Here is a 13,928-nt window from a genome sequence, read left to right as displayed (position 1 = left end):
AGGTCTCTTTTTAAGGGCGGGCCCACGCCTTATACCCAGAGGTCTCTTTATAAGGGCGGACCTACGCCTTATACCCAGAGGTCTCTTTTTAAGGGCGGGCCTACGCCTTATACCCAGAGGTCTCTTTATAAGGGCTGGCCTATGCCTTATACCCAGAGGTCTCTTTTTAAGGGCGGACCTACTCCTTATACCCAGAGGTCTCTTTATAAGGGCAGGTATACGCCTTATACCCAGAGGTCTCTTTTTAAGGGCTGACCTACGCCTTATACCCAGAGGTCTCTTTATAAGGGCTGGCCTATGTCTTATACCCAGAGGTCTCTTTATAAGGGCTGGCCTATGCCTTATACCCAGAGGTCTGTTTATAAGGGCTGGCCTATGCCTTATACGCAGAGGTCTCTTTTTAAGGGCGGGCCTATGCCTTATACCCAGAGGTCTCTTTTTAAGGGCTGGCCTACGCCTTATACCCAGAGGTCTCTTTTTAAGGGCTGGCCTACGCCTTATACCCAGAGGTCTCTTTATAAGGGCTGGCCTACGCCTTATACCCAGAGGTCTCTTTATAAGGGCTGGCCTACGCCTTATACCCAGAGGTCTCTTTATAAGGGCCGGCCTACGCCTTATACCCAGAGGTCTCTTTTTAAGGGCTGGCCTACGCCTTATTCCCAGAGGTCTCTTTTTAAGGGCTGGCCTACGCCTTATACCCAGAGGTCTCTTTATAAGGGCGGGCCTACGCCTTATACCCAGAGGTCTCTTTTTAAGGGCTGGCCTACGCCTTATACCCAGAGGTATCTTTTTAAGGGCTGACCTACACCTTATACCCAGAGGTCTCTTTTTAAGGGCTGACCTACGCCTTATACCCAGAGGTCTCTTTTTAAGGGCTGACCTACGCCTTATACCCAGAGGTCTCTTTATAAGGGCTGGCCTACGCCTTATACCCAGAGGTCTCTTTATAAGGGCGGGCCTACGCCTTATACCCAGCGGTCTCTTTATAAGGGCTGGCCTACGCCTTATACCCAGAGGTCTCTTTATAAGGGCCTTATACCCAGAGGTCTCTTTATAAGTGCTGGCCTATGCCTTATACCCAGAGGTCTCTTTATATGTGCTGGCCTATGCCTTATACCCAGAGGTCTCTTTATAAGGGATGGGGGGGGGGTACGCCTTATACCCAGAGGTCTCTTTATAAGGGCCGGCCTACGACTTATACCCAGAGGTCTCTTTATAAGGGGTGGCCTACGCCTTATACCCAGAGGTCTCTTTATAAGGGCTGGCCTACGACTTATACCCAGAGGTCTCTTTATAAGGGCAGGCCTACGCCTTATACCCAGAAGTGTCTTTATAAGTGCTGACCTACGCCTTATACCCAGAGGTCTCTTTATAAGGGATGGCCTACGCCTTATACCCAGAAGTGTCTTTATAAGTGCTGACCTACGCCTTATACCCAGAGGTCTCTTTATAAGGGCTGGCCTATGCCTTATACCCAGAGGTCTCTTTATAAGGGCGGGCCTACGCCTTATACTCAGAGGTCTCTTTATAAGGGCTGGCCTACGACTTATACCTAGAGGTCTCTTTATAAGGGCGGGCCTATGCCTTATACCCAGAGGTCTCTTTAAAAGGGCGGGCCTACACCTTATACCCAGAAGTCTCTTTATAAGTGCTGACCTACGCCTTATACCCAGAGGTCTCTTTATAAGGGCTGGCCTACGCCTTATACCCAGAGCTCTCTTTATAAGGGCTGGCTTACGCCTTATACCCAGAGGTCTCTTTATAAGGGCGGGTCTACGCCTTATACCCGGCGGTCTCTTTTTAAGGGCGGGCCTACGCCTTATACCCGGCGGTCTCTTTTTAAGGGCGGGTCTACGCCTTTTACCCGGAGGTCTCTTTTTAAGGGCGGGCCTATGCCTTATACCCGGCGGTCTCTTTTTAAGCGCGGGCCTACGCCTTATACCCAGAGGTCTCTTTATAAGGGCTGGCCTATGCCTTAAACCCAGAGGTCTCTTTATAAGGGCCGGCCTACGCCTTATACCCGGAGGTCTCTTTATAAGGGCTGGCCTACGCCTTATATCCAGAGGTCTCTTTATAAGGGCGGGCCTATGCCTTATACCCAGAGGTCTCTTTATAAGTGCTGGCCTATGCCTTATACCCAGAGGTCTCTTTATAAGGGCGGACCTACGCCTTATACCCAGAGGTGTCTTTTTAAGGGCGGGCCTACGCCTTATACCCAGAGGTCTCTTTATAAGGGCGGACCTACGCCTTATACCCAGAGGTCTCTTTTTAAGGGCGGGCCTACGACTTATACCCAGAGGTCTCTTTATAAGGGCTGGCCTATGCATTATACCCAGAGGTCTCTTTTTAAGGGCGGACCTACGCCTTATACCCAGAGGTCTCTTTATAAGGGCAGGCATACGCCTTATACCCAGAGGTCTCTTTTTAAGGGCTGACCTACGCCTCATACCCAGAGGTCTCTTTATAAGGGCTGGCCTATGTCTTATACCCAGAGGTCTCTTTATAAGGGCTGGCCTACGCCTTATACCCAGAGGTCTCTTTATAAGTGCTGGCCTATGCCTTATACCCAGAGGTCTCTTTTTAAGGGCTGGCCTACGCCTTATACCCAGAGGTCTCTTTATAAGGGCCTTATACCCAGAGGTCTCTTTATAAGTGCTGGCCTATGCCTTATACCTAGAGGTCTCTTTATATGTGCTGGCCTATGCCTTATACCCAGAGGTCTCTTTATAAGGGCCGGCCTACGACTTATACCCAGAGGTCATTTTATAAGGGGTGGCCTACGCCTTATACCCAGAGGTCTCTTTATAAGGGCTGGCCTACGACTTATACCCAGAGGTCTCTTTATAAGGGCAGGCCTACGCCTTATACCCAGAAGTGTCTTTATAAGTGCTGACCTACGCCTTATACCCAGAGGTCTCTTTATAAGGGCTGGCCTATGCCTTATACCCAGAGGTCTCTTTATAAGGGCGGGCCTACGCCTTATACTCAGAGGTCTCTTTATAAGTGCTGGCCTACGACTTATACCCAGAGGTCTCTTTATAAGGGCAGGCCTACGCCTTATACCCAGAAGTGTCTTTATAAGTGCTGACCTACGCCTTATACCCAGAGGTCTCTTTATAAGGGCTGGCCTATGCCTTATACCCAGAGGTCTCTTTATAAGGGCGGGCCTACGCCTTATACTCAGAGGTCTCTTTATAAGTGCTGGCCTACGACTTATACCCAGAGGTCTCTTTATAAGGGCAGGCATACGCCTTATACACAGAGGTCTCTTTATAAGGGCGGGTCTACGCCTTATACCCGGCGGTCTCTTTTTAAGGGCGGGCCTACGCCTTATACCCGGCGGTCTCTGTTTAATGAAACAATCCCATAACTCTGTTAGACTGCTCTGCTCTCCCTCCACAGCAGCTCATATCTCTCTGTGTGTTTAATGAAACAATCCCATAACTCTGTTAGACTGCTCTGCTCTCCCTCCACAGCAGCTCATATCTCTCAGTGTGTTTAATGAAATAATCCCATAACTCTGTTAGACTGCTCTGCTCTCCCTCCACAGCAGCTCATATCTCTCAGTGTGTTTAATGAAACAATCCCATAACTCTGTTAGACTGCTCTGCTCTCCCTCCACAGCAGCTCATATCTCTCAGTGTGTTTAATGAAATAATCCCATAACTCTGTTAGACTGCTCTGCTCTCCCTCCACAGCAGCTCATATCTCTCAGAGTGTCACTGATGCCACTCAGCCCATCAGGGCTCAAAGGCCCCCAATTACCAAATATGAAGCAACTTCCACAAATCCTCTGTCTCCCCTCCCTCTCTCTCTTTTTCCCTCTCTTCTGACTCTCTCCCCTCCATCTCTCCCTCTTTCCCTCTGTTCTGACTCTCTACCCTCCCTCTCTCTCTCTTTCCCTCTGTTCTGACTCTCTCCCCTCCATCTCTCCCTCTTTCCCTCTGTTCTGACTCTCTACCCTCCCTCTCTCTCTTTCCTCTGTTCTGACTCTCTACCCTCCCTCTCTCTCTCTTTCCCTCTGTTCTGACTCTCTACCATCCCTCTCTCTCTCTCTCTCTTTCCTTCTGTTCTGACTCTCTACCCTCCCTCTCTCTCTCTTTCCCTCTGTTCTGACTCTCTCCCCTCCCTCTCTCTCTCTTTCCCTCTGTTCTGACTCTCTACCATCCCTCTCTCTCTCTCTCTCTTTCCTTCTGTTCTGACTCTCTACCCTCCCTCTCTCTCTCTTTCCCTCTGTTCTGACTCTCTCCCCTCCCTCTCTCTCTCTTTCCCTCTGTTCTGACTCTCTACCATCCCTCTCTCTCTTTCCCTCTGTTCTCTCTCTACCCTCCCTCTCTCTCTCTTTCCCTCTGTTCTGACTCTCTCCCCTCCCTCTCTCTCTCTTTCCCTCTGTTCTGACTCTCTACCCTCCCTCTCTCTCTCTTTCCCTCTTTTCTGACTCTCTCCCCTCCCTCTCTCTCTCTTTCCCTCTGTTCTGACTTTCTCCCCTCCCTCTCTCTCTCTTTCCCTCTGTTCTGACTCTCTACCCTCCCTCTCTCTCTCTCTCCATCTGTTCTGACTCTCTACCCTCCCTCTCTCTCTTTCCCTCTGTTCTGACTCTCTACCATCCCTCTCCCCCTCTCTCTCTTTCCCTCTGTTCTGACTCTCTACCCTCCCGCTCTCTCTCTTTCCCTCTTTTCTGACTCTCTCCCCTCCCTCTCTCTCTCTTTCCCTCTGTTCTGACTCTCTACCATCCCTCTCCCCCTCTCTCTCTTTCCCTCTGTTCTCTCTCTACCCTCCCTCTCTCTCTCTTTCCCTCTGTTCTGACTCTCTACCCTCCCTCTCTCTCTCTTTCCCTCTTTTCTGACTCTCTCCCCTCCCTCTCTCTCTCTTTCCCTCTGTTCTGACTCTCTCCCCTCCCTCTCTCTCTCTTTCCCTCTGTTCTGACTCTCTACCCTCCCCCTCTCTCTCTTTCCCTCTGTTCTGACTCTCTCCCCTCCCTCTTTCCCTCTGTTCTGACTCTCTACCCTCCCTCTCTCTCTCTTTCCCTCTGTTCTGACTCTCTCCCCTCCCTCTCTCTCTCTTTCCCTCTGTTCTGACTCTCTACCCTCCCTCTCTCTCTCTTTCCCTCTGTTCTGACTCTCTACCCTCCCTCTCTCTCTCTTTCCCTCTGTTCTGACTCTCTACCCTCCCTCTCTCTCTCTTTCCCTCTGTTCTGACTCTCTACCCTCCCTCTCTCTCTTTCCCTCTGTTCTGACTCTCTACCCTCCCTCTCTCTCTCTTTCCCTCTGTTCTGACTCTCTACCCTCCCTCTCTCTCTCTTTCCCTCTGTTCTGACTCTCTACCCTCCCTCTCTCTCTCTTTCCCTCTGTTCTGACTCTCTCCCCTCCCCCTTTCTCTCCCCCTCAGGGCTCCAGATCCTCTATCAGTTCTGACTCTCTACCCTCCCAGTATAGTATACACAGACTGGACAACAGGACAATGATCCTAAGCTCGGACTTGAACCCGATCGAACATCTCTGGAGAGATCGGAAAATAGCTGTGCAGCGACGCTCCCCATCCAACCTGACAGAGTTTGAGAGGATCTGCAGAGAAGAATGGGAGAAACTCCCCAAATACAGTTTTGCCAAGCTTGTAGCGTCATATCCAAGAAGACTCAATGCTGCAATCGCTGCCAAAGGTGCTTCAACAAAGTACTGAGTAAAGGGTCTGAATACTTATGGAAATGTGATATCTAAGTTTTTTTTAAATATACATTTGCACACATAAAATAAACAGTTTTTGCTTTGTAATTCTGGGTTATTGTGTGTAGATTGATGAGGGGAAAAAACTATGTAATCCATTTTAGAATAAGGCTGTAATGTGACAAAATGTGTAAAAAGTCAAGGGGTCTGAATACTTTCTGAATGCACTGTATATCAGTATATTAGACTCTCTCTCTCGATGCAGTGATGTTGTTTTCATCACTTCTGGTTTAACACTGACATCAAGTGGTGATTGTCCAAACTGCACCCCTGTTCAGATATAAAGCGAGAGATGCAGAGAGAGAGAGAGAGAAGACCACAGAGAGAGAGAGCCGAGAGCAGAAAGAGAGCAGAGAGTGTGTGAGAGAGAGATAGAAGAGAGCAGAGAGAGAGAGCAGAGAGCAGGCTGAGAGAGCAGAGAGAGAGCAGAGAGAGAGAGCAGAGAGCAGGGAAAAGAGAGAGGGCAGAGTGAGCGAGAGGGTGAGAGCAGAGAGAGAGAGCAGAGAGCATTAGAGACGAGAGAGCAGAGAGCATTAGAGACGAGAGAGCAGAGAGCATTAGAGAGAGAGGGAGAGACCGGAGGGCAGGCTGAGAGATCAGAGAGAGAGCGGAGAGTGAGAGAGCAGAGAGAGAGCAGCAGAGAGAGCAGAGAGCGAGAGAGAGCAGAGAGAGAGAGCAGAGAACAGAGAGAGCAGAGGGAGTGAGAGAGCAGAGAGAAGAGAGAGAGAGCAGAGAACAGAGAGAAGAGAGAGCAGAGAACAAGAGCAGAGAGAGAGAGCAGAGAGAGCAGAGAAAAGAGAAAGAGCAGCAGAGCATAGAGAGAGAGAGCAGAGAACAGAGAGCAGAGAACAGAGAGAACAGAGAGAGCAGAGAGAGCAGAGAGAGCAGAGGGAGAGCAGAGAACAGAGAGCAGAGAACAGAGAGCAGAGAGAGCAGAGAGGGAGAGAGAGCAGCGAGGGAGAGAGAACAGAGAGAGAGCGCAGAGAGCAGAAAGAGAGAGAAGGGAGAGAGCAGAGAGAGAGAGAGAAGAGAGAAGGCAGAGAGCAGAGAGCGGAGAGAGGAGAGAGGGCAGAGAGCAGAGAGAGCAGAGGTAGAGAGAGGTAGAGAGAGGTAGAGAGAGGTAGAGAGAGGTAGAGAGAGGTAGAGAGAGAGGGAGCAGAGGGAGCAGAGAGGTAGAGAGAACAGAGAGAGCAGAGAGAGAGCGCAGAGAGAGAGCAGAAAGAGAGAGTAGAGAGAGAGAGGGAGAGAGTAGAGAGAAAGCAGGCTGAGAGAGCAGAGAGAGAGAGCAGAGTGAGAGAGAGAGAAGAGAGAGGACATAGAGCAGAGAGCAGAGAGAGAGCAGAGAACAGGCTGAGAGTGCAGAGTGAGAGGTATAGCAGAGTGAGAGGTATAGCAGAGTGAGAGAGAGCAGAGAACAGAGAGAGATAGCAGAGAGAGAGCGAGCAGAGAGAGAGCGGAGAGCAGAAAGAGCAGAGAGCGAGAGGGAAGATTTGAGAACAGAGAGAGTGAGAGAGAGAGAGAGCAGAGAACAGAGAGAGTGCAGAGGGAGAGAGCAGAGAGAGCAGAGAGACAGAGAAGAGAGAGGGCAGAGAGCAGAGGGAGAGGGAAGAGAGGGAGAGAGAGCGAGCAGAGAGAGAATAGAGAGTGCTGAGAGCAGGGAGAGCAATAGAGAGAAGAGAGCAGAGAGCGAGAGAGAGCAGAGAGAGAGCAGGCTGAGAGAGAAGAGAGAGCAGAGAGCGAGAGAGAGCAGGGAGGGAGAGAGCAGAGAGATAGAGCAGAGAGAAGAGAGAGGGCAGAGAGCAGGCTGAGAAATCAAAGAGAGAGTGAGAGAGCAGAGTGAGAGAGCAGAGAGCAGGCTGAGAAATCAGAAAGAGTGAGAGAGCAGAGAGAGCAGAGCAGAGAGCAGAGAACAGAGAGAGAGAGCGCAGAGAGCAGAGAGAGAAGAGAGAGGGCAGAGATCAGAGAGAGAGAAAGAGTAGAGTGAGTGAGAACAGAGAGTGCTGAGAGAGCAAGAGAGAGCAGAGAGCGAGAGAGCAGAGAGCGAGAGAGCAGAGAGAGAGAGCAGAGAACAGAGAGAGAGAAGAGAGATGAACCTGGAGATGAACCTGGAGAAGAGTCCCCTAAGCAAGCTGGTCCTAGGGCTCTGTTCACAAACACAAACACACCCCACAGAGCCCCAGGACAACAGCACAATTAGACCCAACCAAATCATGAGAAAACAAAAAGATAATTACTTGACACATTGGAAAGAATTAACAAAAAAACAGAGCAAACTAGAATGCTATTTGGCCCTAAACAGAGAGTATACAGTGGCAGAATACCTAACCACTGTGACTGACCCAAACTTAAGGAAAGCTTTGACTATGTACAGACTCAGTGAGCATAGCCTTGCTATTGAGAAAGGCCGCCGTAGGCAGACATGGCTCTCAAGAGAAGACAGGCTATGTGCTCACTGCCCACAAAATGAGGTGGAAACTGAGCTGCACTTCCTAACCTCCTGCCCAATGTATGACCATATTAGAGAGACATATTTCCCTCAGATTACACAGATCCACAAAGAATTCGAAAACAAATCCAATTTTGATAAACTCCCATATCTACTGGGTGAAATTCCACAGTGTGCCATCACAGCAGCAAGATTTGTGACCTGTTGCCACAAGAAAAGGGCAACCAGTGAAGAACAAACACCATTGTAAATACAACCCATATTTATGTTTATTTATTTTAACTTGTGTGCTTTAACCATTTGTACATTGTTACAACACTGCATATATATAATATGACATTTGTAATGTCTTTATTGTTTTGAAACTTCTGTATGTGTAATGTTTACTGTTCATTTTTATTGTTTATTTGACTTTTGTATATTATCTACCTCACTTGCTTTGGCAATGTTAACACATGTTTCCCATGCCAATAAAGCCCCTTGAATTGAATTGAATTGAATTGAGAGAGCAGAGAGAGCAGAGAGAGAGAGCAGAGAACAGAGAGAGAGAGCAGAGAGAGCAGAGCGAGAGAGCAGAGAACAGAGAGAGAGAGCAGAGAGAGCAGAGCGAGAGAGCAGAGAGAGCAGAGTGAGAGCAGGCTGAGAAATAAAAGAGAGAGTGAGAGAGCATAGAGTGAGAGAGCAGAGAGAAAATATATGTCACAGCAGAGAAAAGAGATAACAGCAGAGCGAGCAGAGAGCAGAGAGAGAGCAGATAGCAGGCTGAGAGAGAAGAGAGAGAGCAGAGAGATAGAGCAGAGAGAGCAGAGGGAGAGAGAGAGCAGAGGGAGAGAGAACTCTGTTGCTATAGTGACCCTGTATCACAACACTCTGTTGTACAATTTGTTTAATTCAATTCCACATATTTAATTGTTTTGTATTTCATTTCATATTTGTTTCATGTTTCAACCAGTCGCAGGTTAACGTCAACCTGACAGAGGAAACGTAACATCAATAACCAAACTGTTTTCACAATTAACATGCTTTTCTTGTTTCAACTATGTTTTATTATGAAAAGTACAATATATCCTTGTATACTTGTACAACTATGGAGCGTATGTCCATATATAATTATACAATTTGTTATTCAACATAAAGACAACAAATGATCACAGTGGTATTTTAACAGTGTTATTGTCACAATTATAGGAAGACACGCATGTGTGTGTGTCCACTGTGTGTCCAGTGTGTCCAGTGTGTGAGTGTGTGTGTTTGTCGAATGTGTGTGTGTTTGTCTAGTGTGTGTGTGGGTGTGTGTGTTTGTCCAGTGTGTGTGTGTGTCAAGTGTGTGTGTGTGTACAGTGTGTGTGTGTGTACAGTGTCCAGTGTGTGTGTGTGTCCTGTGTGTGTGTGTGTGTGTGTGTATGTGTCCAGTGTGAGTGTGTGTATGTGTCCAGTGTGTGTGTGTGTGTGTGTGTCCAGTGTGTGTCCTGTGTGTGTGTGTGTGTGTGTGTATGTGTCCAGTGTGTGTCCTGTGTGTGTATGTGTCCAGTGTGAGTGTGTGTATGTGTCCAGTGTGTGTGTGTGTGTGTCCAGTGTGAGTGAGTGTGACCGGTGTGTGTCCAGTCTGTGTCCAGTCTGTGTGTGTCTGTCCAGTGTGTGTGTGTGTGTCCAGTGTGTGTGTGTGTGTGTGTATCACTGACAGTGTGTGTGTGTGTGTGTGTGTGTATCACTGATAGTGAGGCCCCCGGCAGGTTATTATTTCAGGGACACTGAGGCTCCATCACCCCAAAGATGAAACCCTGGATAGAGGGGCTCAGTGAATGTGGAGGTGAATGTGATCAGGTGGGTAAGTGTGTCAGAGGAGGCTCTATAGAAGGACAGAGTGCCGGCTGGCCAATCCAGATACACTCCTACTCTGTGGGAGCTGGAGGAGGGGACGTCTATGGTAGTGGGTTTATTATTGTGCCTGGCAGTGTAACTGTTGTCAGAGCAGATCAGACACCAGGACTTGTCATTGTATCCAAGCCAACAGTCGTTAACCCTTCCTCTCCTGCTGATTCCTTTATATGTCACTCCTATAACAGCCCCTCCCCCACTCCACTCTACCTCCCAGTAACAGCGCCCAGTCAGACCCTCTCTACACAGCACCTGTCTCCAGCCCACAAATCTCTCTGGGTGATCAGGATACGGCTGCTCCTCTCTCCTCCATGTCACCTTTCTGTTCTCCTCAGACAGAGAGAGGTGTCTGTCTACTGTGTTTGGGTCCAGTGTGAGATCACAGACATCTGATGGATGAAACCAGACACAATATTAGAAATCATCATCATTCACATTAGAATGTTAACTCACTTTTCACTAATTCATTTAATGTAGATGTTTCTAGGTATCAAAAGGAGAAGTTAAGGTAACTTGAGACTTGTTGAATGATCATATGTTATACTGTATGGTGATATAAAACACACTTATTCACATTAATTACACACACACACACACACACACACACACACACACACACACACACACACACACACACACACACACACACACACACACACACACACACACCTGTATGCAACAAAACACACATTTCTTATGTAACACGAACACACCACACACATAGACAAAAATACACATTATCAAAGCAACTCTTTGTAAACTTTGGTGTCAACACTCACATTTTCTCTCTTTCTTTTTACTTTGTTTACTATTCTTGTAGGGACTTTTGGTCCCCACAAGAATAGTTAAACACGTCCACCCACACACACACACACAAACACACGCACGCACGCACGCACGCACACACACACACACACATTGTCAAAGCATCTCTTTGTAAACTTTGGTGTCCCTGATTTCTGCTTCTGTAGAACTACAGCTGATATTTAATATGACCAAGTAAGTAATGATGATGGTCTTTGACTTTGACTTAACTTGAATTAAGACTTATTCTTAGTCATATTCTTCACAGCAGTCAACACTCACATTTTCTAAGCCCAGGTTTCATTCTGTTCTCTCCACCATGTTCCACACTGTAGCGGTAAGCAGAAGAACAGACAGTCATTGAGGGATACACCTGAACTCACACACACACACACACACACACACACACACACACACACACACACACACACACACACACACACACACACACACACACACACACACACACACACACACACACACACACACACACACACACGGTCAAGCGTTGGTAAGAATGTTTGTCTGTGTGTGTGTGTGTCCAGTGAGTGTGTTTGTGTGTGTGTGTCCAGCGTGTGTTTGTGTGTCCAGTGTGCGTGTGTGTGTGTGTGTGTCTAGTATGTGTGTGTGTCCAGTGTGTGTCCTGTGAGTGTGTGTCCACAATGCACACACACTGGACACACACACACACACACACACACACACACACACACACACACACACACACACAGTCAGCATATAACTTTGTCCAAGTGGTGGTCAGAATGTTTGTCTTAACTAGCCTGATAAGTCAAACATGTCTGATATGAACATTGACATAAACCCTCTACATACTTGAGTTTCTCCAGTCTGCAGTGTGGATCCTCCAGTCCAGCAGAGAGCAGTCTGACTCCTGAGTCTCCTGGGTGATTGTAGCTCAGGTCCAGCTCTCTCAGGTGTGAGGGGTTTGACCTCAGAGCTGAGACCAGAGAAGCACAGCCTTCCTCTGTGACTAGACAGCCTGACAGCCTGCAAAGAGTCAAATCATATTAAACATATTATCATATATTGTACCCACAGTGACTATTACAACCGCAACCAGAAACTGTGGATTGATCGCGCAAAACTGAAAGTGCGAACCACTGCTTTTAATCAGGTCAAGGTGACCGGAAACATGACCGAATACAAACAGTGTAGCTATTCCTTCCTCAAGGCAATCAAACAAGCTAAGCGTCAGTATAGAGACAAAGTAAAGTCGCAATTCAACAGCTCAGACACGAGACGTATGTGGCAGGGTCTACAATCAATCACGGATTACAATAAGTATTCTGACCACTGTCCAAACACATATGGTGTGGACTATGTGTGTCTGGTAAACACATGTGGATCTGGTGAACAGTTATCACTTGTTGACCAACTACAGGAATACTGACCTCAGAGTCTCCAGTTTACAGTGGGGATTCCCCAGTCCAGCAGAGAGCAGCTCCACTCCTGAATCCTTCAGGTCATTGTTACTCAGATCCAGCTCTCTCAGGTGTGAGGAGTTTGAACTGAGAACTGAGGCCAACACTTTACAGGATGTGTCTGTGAGTTTACAGTCAGTGAGTCTGCAAACACAGAAGAAATACAACAACAGACAGGTTGTATTAAAATGTTACAGTTAGCTTTCCCTGCTTACACTGTTACCCGGACACTAATAATGTGTATATCGTACATTCATGGTTCAATGCTATAACATTTCTGATCAGTTTGTATTATAGTTTAAGAGTTTTCAGCTGATAGAAAGTTTATTCAGCCAATGAAAATACTGTTGTTCCTTCATACAGTAATGTTTGGTCTGAGGGATAGTCACATGACTACTTACAGAGCCAGTCAGCCAATGAAAATACTGCTATAACTACAATTTATTTTGGGGTGCGATATTTACATGAATACTTACAGAGCTTTCCTGCAGCCTCTCACAGCTGGGACCAGTCTCCTACGACCCTCCTCTGATGTCTTGTATTCCTTCAGGTTAAACACCTCCAGAACCTCCTCTGATATCTGCAGCATGTAGGCCAGCGCTGAACACTGAGCAAGGGAGAGGTTTTTGGATCTGTTCTCTGACCTCAAGTACGCTTGGATTTCCTCCTGTACTGAATGGTCTTTCATCTCTATCAGACAGTGGAAGAGATTGATGCACCTCTCAGGGGAGATGTTCTTCCTCTGCATCACCTTAAGGGATCGGATCGTTTTCTGGACGCTCTCTGGACTGCTTTCTGTCTGTGTCACCAGACCTCGTAGGAGTTTCTGATTGGACTCCAGTGACATGCCATGAAGGAAGCGGACAAAAAGGTCCAGGTGTCCATTCTTACTCTCCAAGGCTTTATCCACTGTACTCTTCAGCAGCTCATGCAAGGTTAGCTCTTCAGACGCGGCTCTAGACTTTCTCTTGAGGAAGGGCTTCAGTGCATCCATGTTCTTGGTTGTGTAACAATGGTACATGTAGACAGCCGAGAGAAACTCCTGAATGCTCAGATGAACAAAGCAGTACACCACTCTGAAATAACACAGACTCTTCTTTAAAGATTTGTGTGCACACTCCTGAGTACACTGAGGCTTCATTGACATCAAGGCCACACTCTTTCAGGTCTTCTTCATAGAACATGAGATTACCCTTCTCCAGATTTTCAAACGCCAGCTTCCCCAGCTTCAGAAGAACTTCCTTATCTGACTCCATGAGCTCCTCTTGATCCATCTCATCTCTTCCATGATACTTCTGGTTCTTCAGGCTGGTCTGAATGAGCAGGAAGTGTATGGCCATCTCAGTCAGAGTCGTGGGCATCTCTCTCCTCTTGTCTGTACTCAACATGTGTTCAAGGACTATTGCAGAAATCCAACAGAAGACTGGCATGTGGCACATGATGTGGAGGCTCCTTGATTTCTTTATGTGTGAGATGATTCTGCTGGCCAGGTCCTCATCACTGAATCTCTTCCTGAAGTACTCCTCCTTCTGTGGGTTACTGAACCCTCGTACCTCTGTCACCTGGTCAACACACTTAGGGGGGATCTGATTGGTTGCTGCTGGTCGGGAGGTTATCCATAGGAGAGCAGAGGGA

The 13,928-nt window shown here is 47.6% G+C and overlaps 2 protein-coding genes across 2 annotated transcripts in view; both read right to left on the bottom strand.

Moving 5' to 3' along the window:
- Positions 1–13,928, bottom strand: part of LOC129841936 (NACHT, LRR and PYD domains-containing protein 12-like) — a 286,696-nt gene that overhangs the window by 34,630 nt on the left and 238,138 nt on the right. The window contains 4 exon segments of the mRNA XM_055910307.1: positions 11,686–11,859; positions 12,264–12,437; positions 12,770–13,369; positions 13,371–13,867. Coding sequence (XP_055766282.1) covers positions 11,686–11,859; positions 12,264–12,437; positions 12,770–13,369; positions 13,371–13,867 — 1,445 coding nt within the window.
- LOC129841932 (stonustoxin subunit beta-like) lies at positions 9,709–11,349 on the bottom strand. Its single transcript, XM_055910304.1, has 2 exons — positions 11,134–11,349; positions 9,709–10,436 (listed from the first exon to the last, which is right to left on the bottom strand). Exons 1-2 carry the CDS (start codon positions 11,210–11,212, stop codon positions 9,907–9,909), a joined length of 609 nt encoding a protein of 202 aa, XP_055766279.1. The 5' UTR covers positions 11,213–11,349; the 3' UTR covers positions 9,709–9,906.

Source organism: Salvelinus fontinalis, unplaced genomic scaffold, assembly GCF_029448725.1.
Source record: "Salvelinus fontinalis isolate EN_2023a unplaced genomic scaffold, ASM2944872v1 scaffold_0004, whole genome shotgun sequence".
NCBI classification, from domain to species: domain Eukaryota; kingdom Metazoa; phylum Chordata; class Actinopteri; order Salmoniformes; family Salmonidae; genus Salvelinus; species Salvelinus fontinalis.
This window is presented reverse-complemented; position numbering and strand designations above follow the sequence as displayed.